General features: G+C 43.1%; 2 protein-coding genes across 3 annotated transcripts; both read right to left on the reverse strand.

Moving 5' to 3' along the window:
- Positions 1-1550: 1550 nt before the first annotated feature.
- Positions 1551-12812, reverse strand: LOC125378265. Its single transcript, XM_048393705.1, has 7 exons — positions 12663-12812; positions 10597-10707; positions 9824-9958; positions 9207-9257; positions 6791-6901; positions 3397-3531; positions 1551-1702 (listed from the first exon to the last, which is right to left on the reverse strand). Exons 1-7 carry the CDS (start codon positions 12757-12759, stop codon positions 1599-1601), a joined length of 744 nt encoding a protein of 247 aa, XP_048249662.1. The 5' UTR covers positions 12760-12812; the 3' UTR covers positions 1551-1598.
- Positions 12813-16157: 3345 nt separating this feature from the next.
- Positions 16158-20976, reverse strand: LOC124119047. Of its 2 annotated transcripts, none has more exons than XM_048393820.1 (6): positions 20771-20976; positions 19829-19939; positions 18819-18953; positions 18424-18474; positions 16783-16890; positions 16158-16357 (listed from the first exon to the last, which is right to left on the reverse strand). In XM_048393820.1, exons 1-6 carry the CDS (start codon positions 20859-20861, stop codon positions 16224-16226), a joined length of 630 nt encoding a protein of 209 aa, XP_048249777.1. In that variant the 5' UTR covers positions 20862-20976; the 3' UTR covers positions 16158-16223. The 2 variants fall into 2 exon arrangements, with proteins under 2 accessions (XP_048249777.1, XP_048249778.1); XM_048393821.1 differs by having other exon boundaries at positions 16287-16426.
- Between the last annotated feature and the right edge of the window lie 119 nt (positions 20977-21095).

The following is a 21095-nucleotide window of genomic DNA, read 5'->3' on the forward strand; positions in this document are numbered from 1 at the left end:
AGACTCTAACACTGTCAGACATCTCAGCCACCAGACTCTAACACTGTCAGACATCTCAGTCACCAGACTCTAACACTGTCAGACATCTCAGTCGTCAGACTCTAACATTGTCGGACATCTCAGTCACCAGACTCTAACACTGTCAGACGTCTCAGTCACAAGACTCTAACACTGTCAGACATCTCAGTCACCAGACTCTAACCAGACTCTAACACTGTCAGACATCTCAGTCACCAGACTCTAACACTGTCAGACGTCTCAGTCGTCAGACTTCGACCTTGTCAGACATCAAACTGTGTCTAAATGAATAAACATACCGAATGTATAATACAGTAAACTACATTTATAACGAACACGCTTATAACGAACTGACGGATATTACGAACTTGGTCCCGGCCATTTGCTGTATAGACGTTGTATATACGAACTACAGTTATAACGAACTAAAACTATTGGCCCATTTGAGTTCGTTATAACCTCAGTTTACTGTAACATCAGTGAAAAGAGAACTCTTTCGAAGTTGGTGAACCATAATTTACCTATCCCTATATTTTATATGCATATAAAAAAAAATTATTTCTGTTTTTCAGTAAATTTGGGTTTTCTTGAGTACACCAGGTTCCATGGTGATTTCGTAAGAGCCGACAAAAATGGGGATCGGGTGGTTACAATGTGGGTAACTGTAGCATCCGTTGCTGTTGCAATTCTATTCATCCATTCCTGACGCTGCGTTACTGAGCGAAGTTTCTGGCTGCAGTGTAAAAGTGTACAAGTTCGAAGTTTCAGCATCTTTTAACGATACAGCCGCCGTGTTGTGGCGACTAAATCACAAAACAGTATTGTGGGTAATCCCTTGCTCTATCCAGGGGCAGTCTTGTAGTGGGTATATACCTTTACTGAAGTGTTGTGCTTGGGTGGTATACTCCCCAGGGAGCTGAGAACAAAAAGGATTAACCTGATGCGGAGCAATACGTGTACGCTCTCTATATGTGCGTATGATGTGTGGAATTTGGGCCAGACAAAAGGGCATAGTGGTAGTAGTAGTAGTAGTAGTAGTGGTAGTAGTAGTAGTAGTAGTAGTAGCAGTTTGGATTCTGGGTTATACGATTGGCCCCCAGCAAGCTATACTTGTCGTACCCGGCGACGTAATAGATAAGGTGGTCAAGTGACTTGGTTGAGGGCGTGTCAACGTACCCTGGCGGCGGGAATCGTTGCTCATTATATTAATCATCGTTTTGTCTGATCCACACTCCATTATTTACACATCGCCGTGGTGTAGCTGGATTATACACGTGCGGTGTTAACAAACAAACAAACATGTCTCATTCACTGAAACATGCCCAATTATTCATTTCACTCTTTCCGTCTTTTCATTATGATGTCATCGTATCCCAATTGCGTGGGTCGGTGGTCATGGTATCAATCACTGGATTGTCTGGTCCACACTCGATTATTTACAGACCACCTTCATAAAGCTGGAATATTGCTGCGTGCGGCGTTAAACGAACAAACAAACATTACTGATTAATAAGGAATAACAAACATCCAGCTCATCACAAGTTGTTTTATTTGCATCAGATATTGCAACCTTGAAACTATCACTTGCCCGGGGGTGCCGGTGTCACAAAGTGTGGTTGAGGGGTGATGATAGCTGGTACAGTCGGGGCCCCGGGGCCAGGGGTCACTGGTTGTACAGGTCCCCCTGAAACATACAGAGTGAGTGAGTGAGTGAGTGAGTGAGTGAGTGAGTGAGTGAGTGAGTGAGTGGGTGAGTGAGTTTTGTTCACAAAAGAAGAGTTGTTACAATAGAAACACTGTTCGAAATAGTCCTCCCAACTTACAAGACCTTCAGCTTCGTATATATCGAACACAAACGATGTAGCCCTCTTCAGTACATCCGATGTTCGTTTACTGGAACACTGTTCCTTTAACGGGAGATTACGAATGGCTTTGACATAACCGACGACTCACTCCGGATGATATTTTTTTATTATTTACAGATCATAATAAATAAATGCAACAAAGAGGGTTTGGGTGATCCTGGCAGTCAGGCTGGTTAGGCTCATCATCAGCTCAGGGCCCTTGCCCCCTCGACACGCAGCCCAGACAGTGAATGGGACTTCTCCCACGAAGAGCTGCCTAGTCAAACCAACCCAGAACTTTTCGGAGAATGTGATTTGGCTGGTTGGTTTGTTGTTTAACGCTGCACTCAACAATATTCCAGCTATATGACGGCGGTCTGTAAATAAGCGAGTCTGGACCAGACAATCCAGTGATTAATATCATGAGCATCGATCCACGCAATTAGGATCGATGACATGCTTCAATGTGAAGACTCCCCAGCACTGCAGCCTTCTGCATTACCCAGGTTGTCAGAAGGGCTGTATTCCTGGCAGCAAACCCGGGTACTCTCCCATTGTCAGTCAACAGATTAGGAGGTACCAACGCTAAGGCACCGAGAACAATGGGGAGTCGGACAACCTGCCTATTGGGATGCAAGCGTGACATTTCGAAAGCGAGGTCCGCATATTTGCCATGTTTTTCCTCAATCTTGTCAATCACATAAGTGTCAAAAGGGACAGAAAATTCAATGATAAAAATTATTTCATTGGATTTATCAAAAAGGACAAGATCAGGTTTGTTGGCCTGGATATGCCTGAGGCTGTATATAGGCATATTCCAAAGAATTTTGTATTTATCTTTTTCCATAACGCCCTCTACATATTCTGGGTCGTACCATGAATAGACTTCTGTGTCAAAACCACAAGCATGGCGAAGACGGCAATAAAGTGATCGAGCCTCGCCATCATATCGCTTAAGATACTGTGTATGTGCCAAAACTGGGCATCCACTGACAATATGTTGGACAGTCTCATTAAAGCCTTCTGTTTCCCTTTTCAGGCTAGCCGACTTGAAAAACTGAGTCTGGGCCGATTTGATATGACATCTCGCTTGGTTGACACTCATATCTGTACAGTCCAGCATTTCAGAACAAAATCTACACTGACATTGAAGATAATGTCCCACATCCTTGGCTCGTTTAAGAAAACTGTGGAATACCTTGTTTTCATCATGATTCTTGACATGCTTCACAAGAGGATCATCAGACAAATAAATGTGTGCAAAAGTGCACAATACATTTCTGTCATGAAGAGCCCCCACGTTAATCAAACCACGCCCTCCCATTATGATTGGAAAATATAAGCGATTAGGGAAGAGCGGGGGTGGAGGGATCTATTGTCTGATATTAGTAGTAGTAGTAGTAGTAGTAGTAGTAGTCGTCGTCGTCGTCGTCGTCGTCGTCGTCGTAGTAGTAGTAGTAGTAGTAGTAGTAGTAGTAGTAGTCGTATCGTAGTCATAGTCGTAGTCGTAGTCGTATTAATATCAATGGCTCACCTCCGGGGCAGAGTCCGCAGTACTTCCTGCAGTTGTCCTCCACCCAGAGGAGGTAGTGGGAGTCGCTGCAGACGGTGCTGCTGTACTGCGCGCAGTTGGGGATGGTGTCGGCACACACCGTGGGAACGGTAGGGCCTGTTGAAATATGTAAAATGTGTCACTCAGACCCACATTTAAACGTGATGTATTGGAAATGATACATTTCTCCGGCCTTTATTTTTTATCCATTTTTAATAAAAATGTTATTTGCCACGTCAATAACGACTTGATACAACAGCAAAAAACACACGTTAAAATAATTGCAATTTCAAACTTTACACCGATTTAACCAATTTCCGCACAGCAATGTGTCCTTTATTAAACAATACGAATGTTTCACATGGTGTGTCGTAACCCCTGGTATACCGCCTCCGTGGTCTTGTGGTAGAGCGTCCGCCCGGAGAGCGGAAGGTCCAGGGTTCGATCCCGGGCCGCGTCATACAAAAAGACGTTAAAAGATTGTACTTGTTGTTACCCTGTCTGGCGCTCGGCATTAAGGGGCTAAAACAAGGACTGGTCGGCTCGGAGGCAGTATACTGTGTCTGAGTGGGGTATTCATGTTAAACTGCGGCATGGTATCTCAGTGAGCTAGCACTATAAATCGGCATCAGTCCGGACTAGTACAAGCAGCCACACACACACATACACGTGCATGCACGTCGCTATATAAGTGCAATAATCTTTGACGCGACGTTAAACCCAATTTCACCTCACCTCACCGTAACCCCTGGTACATAGACTGGTTGCCGGATGTATTTTGGTTGTGACAATTATTTTAATATTTACATGCGGATTCTTATCGCGAATGTATTTTCATGCATTAAGAAAAATTCAGGAAAAGGATGTTTTGTTGAAAGGCACCTAATATTTAATCTTAGAGGTGAATCATTTACAATAATCTGTCCCCAATTTGTGAATAACTTGATATATATAAATTTACCCCTTTGATCACGAGTTGTCAAAATAGCTTTAAGAGTAGTATACGTATGTTCTGTAACATTTGTCCGACTGGCTAAACCATGGTTTCTAGTGAACAACATGATATTATAAATAAAAAGCATATGTTTTAAATTAAGGGCGCATATATACTAGTAATAAATAAAACGCATATATATTATACATAAAGGCACATATATAATAAATAAATAACACATATTTTAAATAACGGCGCATATATAATAAATAACACCAAAAAATTATATATGAAGGCGCATATATTATAAATAACACACACATGTTTTAAATATCTGCGCATATATAATAAATAAATAACACATATTTTAAATAAAGACGCATATATAATGAATAAAACACGCATATATTTTAAATAACGGCGCATATATAATAAATAACACATATATGATATAAATAAAAGCACATATATAATAAATAACACACGTATATGTTAAATAAGGCGCATATATAATAAATAACACACATATATTTGAAATAAAATCACATATATAATAAATAACACACACATATTTGAAATAAAGGCGCATATATAATAAATAACACACATATAATATAAATAAGATCACATATATAATAAAAAACACGCATATAATATAAATAAAAGCACATATATAATAAATATCACACATATATTTGAAATGGAGGCACATATGTTATTAATAACGCCAGGAGGGCAGAGTAGGGATGTGCGATGTGAGCCACATGAATGTATCCTTGAATCCAACCCGACTTCGGTGTGTTGAGAGAACGTTTTAACCATCAGGCCACTCCAACGCCCCTGTCAATACGCAACGTTCCCGTGGGGTAGTTAATATAACGTCCCCCTGGAGAGCGGTAGGTCGGGGGCCGCGTTGTACTAAAGATACGTTAAAAGGTTGTACGTTTACGTTGTACAAGGACTGATCGGCACGGAGTCAGCATATTTTGTCTGAGTGGGGTATCCCCGGCCGCGTCATACCAAAAGACGTTAAAAGATGGTACTTGTTGTTACCCTGTCTGGCGCTCGGCATTAAGTGGAAAAGCAAGGATGGATCGGCTCGGAGTCAATATACCGTGTCTGAGCGGGGTATTCATGTTAAATGCGGCATGGTATCTCAGTCAAGTCACCCTAGAGTGATCTCAGCCTAGGACCAAGTCACCCTAGAGTGATCTCAGCCTGGGACCAAGTCACCCTAGAGTGATCTCAGCCTAGGACCAAGTCGCTCAAGAGTGATCTCAGCCTAGGCTCCAAACACTCTACAGTTATCTCAGCGAAGTCACTCTAGAGTGATCTCAGCCTGGGGCCAAGTCGCTCTAGAGTGATCTCAGCCTAGGACCAAGTCGCTCAAGAGTGATCCCAGCCTAGGCTCCAAACACTCTAGAGTTATCTCAGCCAAGTCACTCTAGAGTGATCTCAGCCTAGGACCAAGTCACTCTAGAGTGATCTCAGCCTAGGACCAAGTTACTCTAGAGTGATCCCAGCCTAGGCTCCAAACACTCTAGAGTTATCTCAGCCAAGTTACTCTAGAGTGACCTCAGCCTTGGACCAAGTCGCTCAAGAGTGATCTCAGCCTAGGCTCCAAACACTCTAGAGTTATCTCAGCCAAGTCACTCTAGAGTGATCTCAGCCTAGGACCAAGTCACTCTAGAGTGACCTCAGCCTAGGCTCCAAACACTCTAGAGTTATCTCAGCCAAGTCACTCTAGAGTGATCTCAGCCTAGGACCAAGTCGCTCAAGAGTGATCTCAGCCTAGGCTCCAAACACTCTAGAGTTATCTCAGCCAAGTCACTCTAGAGTGATCTCAGCCTAGGACCAAGTCTCTCTAGCGTGACCTCAGCCTTGGACCAAGTAGTTCTAGAGTGATCTCAGCCTAGGACCAAGTTACTCTAGAGTGACCTCAGCCTAGGACCAAGTCACTCTAGAGTGATCTCAGCCTAGGACCAAGTCGCTCTAGAGTGATCTCATCCTAGGACCAAGTCTCTCTAGAGTGATTTCAGCCTAGGACCAAGTCGCTCTAGAGTGATCTCAGCCTATGACCAAGTCACTCTAGAATGATCTCGGCCTAAGACCAAGTCTCTCTAGAGTGATCTCAGCCTAAGCTCCAAACACTTTAGATTTATCTCAGCCAAGTCACTCTAGAATGATCCCGACCTTGGCCAAAGTCACTCTTGAGTGATTTCAGCCTAGGCCCTAGTCAGTCTTGGGTGATTCAAAGATACGTTGGGACTCCTACACCGGTAGTACAAGAAGCCACACACACGTGCATGCACGTCGCTTGAAAGTTCAATAATCTTGAACGCGCCGTTAAACCCCATTTAACATAGTAATACATAATCTATCTTTACAAAGTAACAACTAGGTTTACTTATAACATCGATTGAATATTTATATAGATGTTACCAGACGTGCAAAGGCCGCAGAAGACTGGACAGTTTTCTTTCGCCCAGTGCGCGTATTGTCCTGTACAGGCAGTTTTTGTGTATTCACGGCAGTTGACCTTGTCCTTGCACACTGAGAAAACACAAACAGATGTATATCATATGCAGAGTACACACAAACGTATACATCATATACTGAATGCACACAAACAGATAAATATATATCATATTTTGAGTACATACGATCAGATATATGTATCATATACTGGTATCTCAATTGTGTAGATCGATGTTCAACAAACAAACAAACATATACTGAGTACAACACACACAGAGAGATACACACCAACACACACACACACACACAGCACACACACACACACACACACACACACACACACACACACACACACACACACACACACACACACACACACTGTTAAAGTCTAATAAACCATATCACAGTGACTGACATTCAGTGACATATAATGCTATACTTACATTCGGGTGACGACTATACTTATGTGCAGGTGACGACTATACTTATGTGCAGGTGACGACTATACTTATGTGCAGGTGACGACTATACATATTTGCAGGTGACGAGTATACTTACGTTGGCTGACGACTATACATACGTGGGGTGACGACTATACTTTCATGCAGGTGACGACTATACTTACGTTGGATTAGTACTATACATACGTTGGGTGACGACTATACATGTGGGTGACGACTATACTTTCATGCAGGTGACGACTATACATACGTTGGGTCACGACTATACTTACGTTAGGTGACGACTACACTTATGTTGGGTGACGACTATACATACGTGGGGTGAAGACTATACTTATATGCAGGTGACGACTATACATATGTGGGGTGACAACGATACTTATATGCAGGTGACGACTATACATACGTGGGGTGACGATCATACATGCGTTGGGTTACGACTATACATATGTGGGGTGACGACAATACATATGTGGGGTGACGTCTATACTTATATGCAGGTGACGACTATACATATGTGGGGTGACAACGATACTTATATGCAGGTGACGACTATACATACGTGGGGTGACGACTATACGTACGTTGGGTGACGACTATACATACGTGGGGTGACGACTATACGCACGTTGGGTGACGACTATACATATGTGGGGTGACGACTATACGTACATGCAGGTGACGACTATACTCACGTTGGGTGACTACTATACATAAGTTGGGTGACGACTATACATATGTGGGGTGACGACTATATTTATATGTAGGTGACGACTATACGTACGTTTGGTAACGACTATACTTACGTTGGGTGACGACTATACTTACGGTGGGTGACGACTATACATATGTTGGGTGACGACTATATTTATATACAGGTGACGACTATACATATGTGGGGTGACGACTACACTTATATGCAGATGGCTACTATACATACGTTTGGTAACGACTATACTTACGTTGGGTGACGACTATACTTACGTTGGGTGACGACTATACATATGTGGGGTGACGACTATATTTATATACAGGTGACGACTATACATACGTTCGATGACAACTGTACATACGTTGGGTGACGACTATACATATGTGGGGTGACGACTATACTTACGTGGGGTGATGGCTATACATATATCTGGGGTGACGACTATACATACGTGGCGTGACGACTATACTTACGTGGGGTGACGACTATACATACGTGGGGTGACGACTATACTCACGTTGGGTGACTACTATACATAAGTTGGGTGACGACTATACATATGTAGGGTGACGACTATATTTATATGCAGGTGACGACTATACATACGTTTGGTAACGACTATACTTACGTTGGGTAACGACTATACATACGTTGGGTGACGACTATACATATGTGGGGTGACGACTATACTTACGTGGGGTGATGGCTATACATATATCTGGGGTGACGACTATACATACGTGGCGTGACGACTATACTTACGTGGGGTGACGACTATACATACGTGGGGTGACGACTATACTCACGTTGGGTGACTACTATACATAAGTTGGGTGACGACTATACTTACGTGGGGTGATGACTATACTTATATGCAAGTGACCACTATACTTACGTTTGGTGACGGCTATGCTTACATACAGGTGACGACTATACGTATGTACGGGTGACGACTATACATACGTTGGATCACCATACAATACCCGTGCTCGTTGGTTTCACCGAAGTGGTAAACGTCTAAGACCTGTATCACTTGGGGCTTTCCTCCCACATTAAGCTGACACGTCGTGATATAACTGGAATAATGTTAAAAGCGGCGTTAAACCCAACTCACTCACTCACTCACTCACTCACATGCAGTTATATCTATACTTACACTTTTTAGGGGGTGACACTATACTTACGTGGGGGAGGCAACTGTACTTACATGCGGGTGACATGGTCGTAACTATTGCGTCCAATTTGGCCAACACATCAGCTGAAACATATATTACAAAACAACACATAAGGCGAAATATGATAAGGTGTGGTGAAATGGGGTTTAACGTCGCATCCAAGATTAATGCACTTATATAGCGACGTGCATGCATGTGTGTGTATTTGTGTGGCTGCTTGTACTAGTCCGGACTGATGCCGATTTATAGTGCTAGCTCACTAAGATACAATGCCGCAGTGTAACATGAATACCCCACTCAGACACAGTATACTGCCTCCGAGCCGAACAGTCCTTGTTTAGCCCCTTAATGCCGAGCGCCAGACAGGGTAACAACAAGTACCATCTTTAACGTCTTTTGGTATGACGCGGCCGGGGATCTAGCCCCGGACCTTCCGCTCTCCGGGCGGACGCTTTACCACTAGACCACGGAGGCGGTCCGAAATATGATGATGTTAAAGGACTAACTATTGGATATGTCACCCCACCCCATCCCACCCCACCCCACCCCACCCCATCCCACCCCACTGACCAGCCGCCATGTACTTATGCGAATGTCTGACGAACTGTAAAGGAAGTTAACGACATTAGTCGAAAGTTGATACACTTACATGAACACTTTCTACAGAAATAGCGACAATGGTTTTCCGACCAATCTTTATACGTGGGATTCGAACAGGCTGCTGTCCCATACTTCTCGCAGTCTGCCAGAGTGTTAACACACGGGGGTGGCGCTTTGGTGGGGCCTGTAACAGATTGGACAATGTTTGAGGGGGTTCGTAAAAGACACACAATGGACGAGGTAACATAGTGGAAGATGTTTTTATTTCTAAAAAAGACACAGGTGACATTGTTTTGAGCGGGTTTCTAAAAGAGACGTTTGATCGGCTTTGTAAGAAAGACACAGTGGACGACGTTTGAGTGTCTTCGTGAGAAAGACACAGTGAACGACGTTTGAGCGGCTTCGTGGGAAAGACACAGTGGACGACGTTTGAGCGGCTTTTTGAGAAAGACACAGTGTACAACGTTTGAGCGACTTCGTGAGAAAGACACAGTGGACGACGTTTGAGCGACTTTGTGAGAAAGACACAGTGTACGACGTTTGAGCGACTTCGTGAGAAAGACAAATTGGACGACGTTTGAGTGGCTTTGTAGGAAAGACAGTGGACGACGTTTGAGCGGCTTTTTGAGAAAGACAAAGTGTACGACGTTTGAGCGACTTCGTGAGAAAGACACAGTGGGCGACTTTTGATCGGCTTTCTAAGAAAGACGCATTGGATGACGTTTGAGCGGCTTTTTAACAAAGAAACCGTGGATGACGGTACCGCGGATGTAACAGATACATCTATCAAAGACTAGACATGTGCTGATTGTAACGACGTACCTATGCAGTATCTGCAAGTGTTGTTGCAGTTGTCCCTGGCCCAGGCTGCATACTTCCCAACGCAGGAGTCGTGCCCGTACCTCTCACAGTCCGGCAACTTGTCGAGGCACGCTGAAACACGATATGATCTTATAGGACAGGTGCTGAAACACGACAGGATCGTACAATGCAGGTGCGTGCGTACCTTAGTCTAGAATAATCCATTAGACACGTAATTTATCGCCTCCTGTCGATCAAACAACAGGACTGATCAATACAGTGAGTGAGTATAATATTACACCGCTTTTTTTGCAGTATTATAGCAAAAACGATAATCTGACGGACACCAGAAATGGTCTTCAAACGTTGTACCCAAGTGAGGAGCCGAACCCGGGGTTTCGGTGTGACGAGCGAACGCTTAAACCACTAGGCTGTCCCACCGCCCATCAAAGTCAATTCGCCAACTTGTCGACAAATTCATATCTGACGGACTTTTATCAAAGTGAAAGACTTTCTTTAGGTCAACATTCTGAAAAATGTTGAGGTATTAAAATATATTTTATATACAGCGCAATGACCCATCATACATAGAAAGACAAAATAGTTTTAAATAGTATTTAAAATGTGTCAGGAACCTATGACACACAGAGTACGTCCGACTTGGTCACTCGTGAGGTGGAAAACATCAATATATCCGAATATGTAACACGTTATTAGAAGTATAAAAAACGTGCATGTATATGTGGATGACTACTTCTCTCCTGATTGTGGGGGCATGTTTCACTTGTGGTACATTAATTTAGTGCTATAGTGCCATATCGAAACACCACACCACAGTGTAATCCTTCCACGGTCTAATGGTAGAGCGTCCGGAGCGCCCGGAGAGCAGGCGGTCGGAAGTTCGATGCCCGGCAATACCAAAAGACGTTACAAGATAGTACTTGTTGTCACCCAGCCTGGTACTCGGCTTTGAGGAGCTAAAACAAGGACTGCTCGGCTCGGAGTCTGTATAGTGTGTCTGAGTGGGGTATTAATGTTAAACTGCGGCATAATGATCTCTCAGTGGGCTAGCACTATAAAATCGGCATTAGTCCGGACTAGAACAAGCCACACACACACACACACACACACACACACACACACACACACACACACACACACACACACACACACACACACACACACACACACACACATGCATGTCGCTATATAAGTGCAATGATCTTGAACGCGACGTCAAACACCATTTCACCTCAGTTTTCATGACTGTATACAGATCACCATCTTGTCATGTCTATTTCGGATGTTCCCAAGCTAGACACTTATGTACATGCCAATGTTTCATAAACCACATTGCATGTGCACATAACACTTACGTTCTTATGTTGGTGTAATAATCTTGGACGCGACGTTAAACTCACATTTCACATCACCCACCGCCAATGACAGTAGCCAGCCAAACAAATTACAATCATGTGCGAGACAAATTCTGTGGAAGATAGAGGAAGAGAGAGGGAGATAGTAATCTCACTTCCAAAATCAAGCAATGACATCGATTTGGTCCAGGGCACTTATGTTATCGAATGGGGACATAATACCCTTGATGAATGAAGATGGTATATGTATATGTCTTACTCAGATTTCTTGGTGCCCTGCACTAATCAAATACACATTACTACATATCAATCCCGTGAAGATCCGGGTTATAATATGTCTTCAGAAACCCGTGCCGTAAAAGGCGACTATGCTTGTCTTAAGAGGCGACTAACGGGAACGGGCGGTCAGACTCGCTGACTTTGTTGATGCATGTCATCGTATCCCAATTGCGTGGATCGATGCTCATGGTGCCAAGAACTGGGTCCAGACTTGATTATTTACAGACCGCTGTCATATAGCTGGAATATTGCTGAGAGCGGCGTTAAACAGCAAACAAACAATATTACATTTCAAACTGATATTCACAAATACATATTTCTCTAATATGTTAATTTCCATAATAGATTTCGTCATCTCAATTATTCAATTATTTCAAAATTAATTATTACATGATTAAGCAAAAATGAAAATGCATGAACAGAAGTACAAACTTGGGTCGTAGACTTGTGCGGAGATACATACAGCTGAGGCGAAGACGATCAGCGGCCACATGTTTGTTCTTGTGCAGAGTACCAGAGTCTGCGTCATGTACCAAGATAACCAGATTAGGCGTACAGAGTCGCCTCCAGCATGCAATGCGATAACTTTTTTCAAAATTCTTAAACGTAACCTACATTTCTAAATACGTGCAAAGTTTAAGTTTGCATATGCCTTATTGTGTAAGAACATCTTCCTATGTTATTTAACACATGTCAAACTAAGTAGTGTAAATATTAGGTTTCCTACTTGTCGTGATAGCATTTTCTCGCGTAGTTGCCAAAAATTATTCCAGTTATTTTTTGAATGTATGCTTGAAATAAATGGTAAGGCTCCTAAAATATAATAAACATTTTTTCGAGTAGTTGCTCAAAATTATTCCAGTTATATTTTTAATGTATATTTGAAATAAATGGTTCCGTTCGTTACATATTTTAAACACTGTTACATCACGGCCCTAATAAGATAAGACAATATAGGGCATAGTATGTTGCTCTGGTCAATCTCAAATCTAAAATGGATCTGGTGATCCTTTATACCACAAGAACAGCTGTTGTACTTTGACCCCTTCCTTCGTAAAAAGTTACAACCGAAAATGATGTCCATTTGTTTCTAAAGATAATTTTCATGTTGATATATCTTAAAATTTCAACCAGTGGTTGAAGGGGGTTCTTGAGGTTCGATTACTACATTGGGAAGCTATCTGAAAAACGATCCCTTGTTCACCTGCCGTGCTAAAATATTTTTAAAAGCGCTTTAAAACATTGATCATATCCACTGGCATTTCTTAATCGATACTGATGTTAATATATTTAGATCTGATGCTGATGTTGGCGTATAATCAGATCTGATGCTGATGTTGGCGTATATTCAGATCTGATGCTGGTGTTGACGTATATTCAGATCTGATGCTGATGTTGGCGTATAATCAGATCTGATGCTGGCGCTGACGTATAATCAGATCTGATGCTGGTGCTGACGTATAATCAGATCTGATGCTGGTGTTGACGTATAATCAGATCTGATGCTGATGTTGGCGTATAATCAGATCTGATGCTGATGTTGACGTATAATCAGATCTGATGCTGGTGTTGGCGTATAATCAGATCTGATGCTGGTGTTGACGTATAATCAGATTTGATGCTGATGTTGGCGTATAATCAGATCTGATGCTGATGTTGGCGTATAATCAGATCTGATGCTGATGTTGACGTATAATCAGATCTGATGCTGGTGTTGGCGTATAATCAGATCTGATGCTGATGTTGGCGTATAATCAGATCTGATGCTGATGTTGGCGTATAATCAGATCTGATGCTGATGTTGGCGTATAATCAGATCTGATGCTGATGTTGACGTATAATCAGATCTGATGCTGGTGTTGGCGTATAATCAGATCTGATGCTGGTGTTGGCGTATAATCAGATCTGATGCTGATGTTGGCGTATAATCAGATCTGATGCCGATGTGAACATATATTCAGATCACTTATACCTTGAGGTCGCAACGTGCATGTTACGAAATTTGTGGGACCGTCTTCTTGTTCTTGTTCTTGTTTGTTCTAGTCCAGCTATGTGACGACGGTCTGTACATAATAGAGTCTGGACCAGGCAATCCAGTGGATGAAATCATGAGCATTAGGACACGGTGACATGCATCAACCAAGTCGCCAAGTCCGTCCACCCGGTCGGCCTCTTAAGACAAGCACGGATTGAACTCTAACCTTTGACACAGCACAGTCGTAACGCTACACACTCATCTGTGCACAAATGTTATCTTTCAGATTAGTCACAGACCTATCACATAAGTATGTCACTCACACACACTTTCCCAGCCTATTGTCTGGACTTGTCAAATATAGATTGGACACCGTCTGTTTCCAATAATATGTGTCGAAAAAGAAATTTTTAATAAAGCCTTCTAGTCATTCGTGTGTTCCGATTGCATAAAAAAACTCATGAACACACGTTGGTTAAGATACTTCATTACATATTTTTACCAATTGTATAATCTAAAATTATATTTTTATTAAAATTTTTTGTGATGATACAGATATCAAGTGTAGGTCAAAAGGGAAAGTGGGTATTGAGGTCATCGTCAGTACTTCCCAGGTGTGGTAACACGATGTTACTCCATCACCCGCGAAAACATGAGGTCGGTTGAATTGCACTCAGTCCGCAGTCGACATTTTGAACCAACGAGGTAAGGCGCGGCTCGGTTCCAGCGCAAGTGAAACCAGCGACTGCTCTGACCAATCAGCGCCCAGATTACACAGCCCACACGGTAAATCGCATTTCCCGTGCAACATGTGCCTTAAGCATTCATTCGTCACCACTCGCCCCTTTTCGTAACCTGCAAGAAGACTCGTCCCCCATTCGTCACCACTCGCCCCTTTCCGTAACCTGCAAGAAGACTTAAGCATTGTGACAACTCGTGTTATAACGGGACAAGCCGAATAGCGACTCGTGCCCCTTTCGCGGCCATTTTGGCGACTCGTTGCGTAATGATTCACGTATATTTCCCCCATATACCATATATATTCCAGATGCTATTGAAAACACATAGGAACTTACAGTATTATACAGTGTCACTGAACACATTTAACTGTGTGTTGGGTATATTGCAAGACATATGTAAAGTCAAAAATTAATCCTGCGGGATTTTCGATTTTCGCACACGACGTGCATCGACGGGTGTGTGTGTGTGTGTGTGGGGGGGGGGGGGGGGGGGGGGGGGCGGGGGTGGGTGTCTTCTTGCAAGTTAAAGGAAAGGGGCGAGCTCTACACAGTGCCATCAGTTACGGGTAGGGTTTGCACTAAGTTCATGCACAGAGTTGCACTCATTTGGCGTCAGTGAATTATAGTGAGTATGGTTTTACGCCGCTTTAAGCAATATTCCAAGTCTACACCTCGTAAGTTTGTTCTGCGCGATGAAAATAACCACTAACGGATCTGCTGATGTTTATTTTTGATTGAGCGAGTCAAGAGTCATGATCAGTACTGCACAGCAATGACGTCGTATATATTCGTTTGTTTGTTATTTGTTGTTTAACGCCGCACTCAGCAATATTTCAGCTATTTGTCGGCGGTATGTAAATAATCGTGTCTGGACCAGACAATCCGGTGATTGACGTCATGGGCATTGATCTACGCAACTGGGGTACGATGACATGCATCAACCAAGACAGCAAGCCTGACCACCCGATCCCGTTAGTCGCCTCTTACGACAAGGGTTGCTGAAGAATAATTCATCCCGGATCTTCACGAGAGATGGACGAACGTATTGTGTATGCATACCCGTGAAATATTAAAGATGAATTAAGTTAATTGAGCCACCTCGAATCCGATATACCATTGCATGCGATAAAGCCAATGGAAACAGAAGCCGGGGTACAAATTCACACAAACACAGCCAGCCTCGTGCATAGACATGATAAATAATCCATCAAGCACATACACAACCTTTTTATCGTGATATATTTGGAACAATCCCCGAATACATGGTGTTCGTGTGTGTCAACAACGATTGCAGAACAGTCGGCAGTTGTCCAAGACCCACTGGGAATATATCGGGTTGGTGCAGATATCGCCGTGGTAGTTGATACAGTTGGGGACGATGTCGTGGCAGGGGGACGGCGGAGTTGGGGGTGCTGCCAACACGGTCAGGTATGTAAGTGTAAAACGTCAATGCCAGATAACGATCAGCCTCGATTATCCTCCTAAACAGATTCCAATGATCGAAAAAGGCAAAATAGTGGTGGCCAATATGTGAATGGAATACTGAAAGTATGTACTGACAAAATACAATCAAATCCCGCATGTAAGATTTAGTATCATAAAAACAACATGCTCAACATTGCTCTCAACTAATTGTCTATTGCCCATTACGTAACCTAATTGCTTAATTCCGGTTTGAATCACTTGTCTATGGTAAAGCACAATGGCTTAAAAAATACATACTCATATCCTCTTGATATATACAATCAGCTGAAATGATAGGCTCTCATTTGATCTTTTGTTTGCACGACGACAACTACAACTACAACTGCTCAAGAGGGTGCACTTTTGTACGTACGCGTGCAGAAATTGCAGTAGGCAGGGCAGTTGGTTTTGGCCCAGTGGAGGTACTCCCCGTCACACGTGGAGTTGCCGAAGAGGGAACACTTTACCTTGTCCAGGCACTCTACAAACACAAGGTACAACTTAACGTTGGTGGTGATGGTGGTGGGGTGGGGGTGGGATGGGTTATGAGTGTGGTGGGGGGGGGGGGGGGGGGGGGGATGTGGTCGGGGTCGAAGAGGGAACAGGAACACTTCACCTTGTCAACACACTGGTGATGGTAGTGGGGTGTGGTGGTGGTGGTGTGTGTGTTTTCTACAAGAAAACATGTATCTATTATTCAACAAAACGTAATGTATTGATATACACTACCGCCTTAAATCCACTGCTGAGCCTACGGGTTACAATACTTATTGAGTGAATGTTGTTTTTAATTTTAAAATTTAAACTATACATTTATATGTACCGCAAGTATCCAGGAACTAGTATCTGCTCAAATGCGGTTTTATTTGATCCCCGACCAGTGGATCCCTTTGCATTCCACTTATCATTCTCAACTCCCTGGGGAGTATACAACCCAAGCTGCCCAGGGGCGCTAGAAGGTTTTTTAATCGACCTCACATATCGGGTGCCCATTCCGTGCTGGGTGAACAGAGGCACATTTGAACTAAGTCACTCGCCCAGGGTGACACCACACGTGTTTACACTTGTTTTTCGGGTGTATGTTGTATTCGTGTTTCCACCATCTGGTCATCTACCGTGAGATGGGTGGGTTATTTTAAGTGCACAGGGTGTATGTACTGTACACTAGGGGTAGTGACAACACTGTAAGGACCTGTAAACATTGTTGGTCCCAAACAACCCGGTGACTAGCGGGATACGATCTCAGCACCTGGCGCTTGCTAGCATGGCGCTTTTGACCGCTTGCCCACTACGCCCCATTACGCCCCATTACGTCATGGTCAGAATGTCACAGCCGCACACCAATGATCAGATCTGGTCAAAGCAAACCAGTGGCCGATATAATGAACAACGATTCAATCACTTGGTTCGATGATAAATAATCATCTTGTCCACACATGGTAGTGGATCCCCACTTAACGCCAAGAATGAGGCCGTAGGACCTTTCCGCCACAGAATCCTCATAGGTCTATGTGGGATGCATAGTCTGGAAGGTAATTTAAGGTACAGACGTTTACTACAATATCTGAGAAACTATCGGACCTACTCCAGTCAAAGTTGGTATGAGATTAGTAAACAGTCATACATAACTGGATATTACATTTAAAGACAATCGGTGCATGAATAAAAAATCTGTCTATTTAGCTATCACTATATTTCATCAACAACCAGACCTGTTCGTCACGGGTGGAACGAGCATTCATTGTAACAGCCATCTGCATAATGCTACCCCTGCGTCACAGGGCCATATGACACAGTTGAACCAATCAACTCAACTCGAAAGGTTGCACCGGAATCACGCACGTTGAGACGCCCAACGCTGACACCGTATTCGTGCGTGCGTGATTCCCGTGCAACCTTTCGATTTGAATGGAGTAGGTCCAATAGTTTTTCAGATATTGTAGTAAACGTCGGTACCTTAAATTACCTTCTATTTTATTGAAAATTGTGCAACATAGTGTATTTCGAAACTCACTTTCGGGTGGCAGTGTTGTAGTTAAAGAATCAATTTCCGAAAGGACCTGCTCTGAAAGAGAACAATTGGACTATATCTGAAACATGAGTATTTGTAGCGTAAGACCGTAGTTTTTTATCATCTTTTTCTCAAAGTCTATTTTGAATGATAATAAAAATAGAACGAGACTCTTAATTTATTTTTGTTAAGTGCCGGTAGAATGAAAAATATAAATTCAAATATTCTCTTTTCCTTTTGGTGAAATGTGAGGAGTGTTAAATGTATCGCGTTCACATGGGAACATAAGCCACACAATGCTTGGAGTACCGCTTAAGCTGAATATATAGTATCATTACGCCTCACTGATCATATGCCAGTTTTGATATTTTTATTCCTAAGTGGGCCCTCCGACTTACTCGGGCACAGTCGGCAGTAGTAGCGACACTGCTCTCTCGCCCACGTGGCGAACTCGGGGTTGGTACAGGATGACCTCACATAGGTCTCGCAGTCGTCGGCGGTGTCGCGACACTCAGGCACTGGGGTTGTCGGGCCTGTCACAGATGCAGTGGTTAGTCAGGGGGGTGTTACATTCATAATCAGTGGAGTTCAACATGAACATCGTGGAGGTATCTTGAACAAATTTAACAAAATAAATTAATCTCGCTCTTGTTTATAAGTGAGAGTAAGTATGGTTCTACGCCGCTTTACAGAATTCCAGCAATGTCACGGTGGGCAACACTAAAACTGACTTCGCACATTGTTCCCATGTGGGGAATCGAAACCGGAACTCTGGCCTGACGAGCGAACGCCTTAACCACTAGGCTACCCCTAACTCTCTTCTTTTTGAATCGAGGGACGGTGGGGTAGATTAGTGGTTAAAGCGTTCTTTCGTCACGCCGAAGACCTGGGTTCGATTCCCGACATGGGTACAATGTGTGAAGCCGTGATATTGCAGGAATATTGCTAAAAGCGGCGTAAAACCATACTCACTCACTTTTTTAAATCGAGGCGTAAAGAAATAAGGACGATTTGTTTAGGAACCTGACATCTGATAGATGCCTTCATTTAAAAGGGCGGGTTCAGTTCCTCCATGGGAGTTCTCCGATCAGTATGCGACCCGTGAAGATCCGGGGTAGAATAGGTCTTCAGCAAGCCATGCTTGTCGTAAGAGGCGACTAACGGGATCGGGTTGTCAGGCTTGCAGACTTGGTTGATGCATGTCATCGATCCCAATTGCGTGGATTGATGCTCATGATGTCAGTCACTGGATTGTCTGGTCCAGACTCGATTACTTACAGACCGCCGTCATATAGCTGGAATATTGCTGAGTGCGGCGTTAAACAACAAACAAACAGAATCAGTATGCAGAAACGTATCAGAGTGAAAGATCTGATTTTTAATGACATTGTTATTAAGCATCATTTACCTGAACAGAAATTGCAGTAGTTAGCACAGTTATGCCTGGCCCAGGCCTCGAATGGCTGCCTGCAGGCTGACTCTCCGTAATGGTGGCAGTTGTCTAGCCGGTCTTTGCAGTCTGGAACAATCGTGAGAGTGAGTGAGTGAGTATGGTTTTACGCCGCTTTTAGCACTATTACAGCAATATCACGGCGGGGGACACCAGAAATGGGCTTCACACATTGTACCCATGTCGGGAATCGAACCCGGGATTTCGGCATGACGAGCGAACGCTTTAACCACTAGGCTACCCGACCGCCCCAACAATCGTGAGACGTTTAATCAAAATGTTGTCTTTGGGCAGAGCCTCGATCTAGAAGAGTCACATCTTCGTTTATCATATCACCATTTTGTTATGGTAATTTATTTTTAACCATTTGACCATCGCCACTATAGCTTGGTTTGAGTCCTCTTCGAAACCCGCTCTGGGCTCTTCTCTCTTTTGAACATATATATCAATCATTTGTACATTCGGACTTAGCTACTCGACCATACAACACGTATTGCAACCGATGCATCTGCTGATAAATTTTCAACAATATTACACTGGTACACTGAATGCGAATTGCAATATCACAAAATGTAACGCCCCTACCAATAAGCTTCAAGAAAGAATATGAAGTTATCTCCCTTTAAAATGACGACGCCTGTTTTCGTCAACCATTTGTCACCACTCGCCCCTTTCCGTAACCTGCAAGAAGCTATTCGGCTTGTCCCGGAAAAACACGAGTTGGTCAAGAATGTTCGTCAACGTTACGTTGATTGTACGTGCGCTTCAAACACTATCGATACGTTTGACGCATCTCTCTTTTAAACCCCAGTGTGTCATGTTTAGTGTGTTAACTGATAAGGCGACACCTGTAAAATCCCATGGTATATAAAAACTTAAAATATGTGAAGTTTTACTTACTTGGGTCAATGTCGTTTGTGGATGCATTGCCAGTTAACCACAGGGAAGAAAATACATAAAAACAGTTGAAAAAATAATAAATAAACATCATGATGGATGTAGAAAGTGTCACTAAATACTGATGTCGGAGTCAGTATCTTTCCACCGTGACACAGATGGTCTACGCCTGTAAGCAAAGGTCGCTGCCATCGGCGCTTATCGTTAGTACTTTGCCGGAGTAGGAGTGGTTATCGCGAACACTTGTTTAACTTACCAAGAAAGTCACATTTCATTTTTTTAAATGTTGCATTTTCGATAAATGAAATAAAATAAATTTAAAAACTTA

The sequence above is a fragment of the Haliotis rufescens genome, unplaced genomic scaffold (assembly GCF_023055435.1).
Source record: "Haliotis rufescens isolate VD_foot unplaced genomic scaffold, xgHalRufe1.0.p SCAF_12, whole genome shotgun sequence".
In the NCBI taxonomy this organism is placed as follows: Eukaryota; Metazoa; Mollusca; class Gastropoda; order Lepetellida; family Haliotidae; genus Haliotis; species Haliotis rufescens.

Bases quoted from the DNA above. Each gene is read 5' to 3' on its own strand.
- LOC125378265 (XM_048393705.1), bottom strand. From the start codon at position 12,759: ATGACGCAGACTCTGGTACTCTGCACAAGAACAAACATGTGGCCGCTG. The intron at 3,532-6,790 runs GTAACATCTATA...ATATTTCAACAG, and splicing joins CTGCGGCCTTTGCACGTCTG to GCCCTACCGTTCCCACGGTG. The intron at 1,703-3,396 runs GTGAGCCATTGA...TGTATGTTTCAG, and splicing joins CTGCGGACTCTGCCCCGGAG to GGGGACCTGTACAACCAGTG.
- LOC124119047 (XM_048393820.1), bottom strand. From the start codon at position 20,861: ATGATGTTTATTTATTATTTTTTCAACTGTTTTTATGTATTTTCTTCC. The intron at 19,940-20,770 runs GTAAGTAAAACT...CGATTGTTCCAG, and splicing joins CACAAACGACATTGACCCAA to ACTGCAAAGACCGGCTAGAC. The intron at 18,954-19,828 runs GTAAATGATGCT...CATCTGTGACAG, and splicing joins CTACTGCAATTTCTGTTCAG to GCCCGACAACCCCAGTGCCT.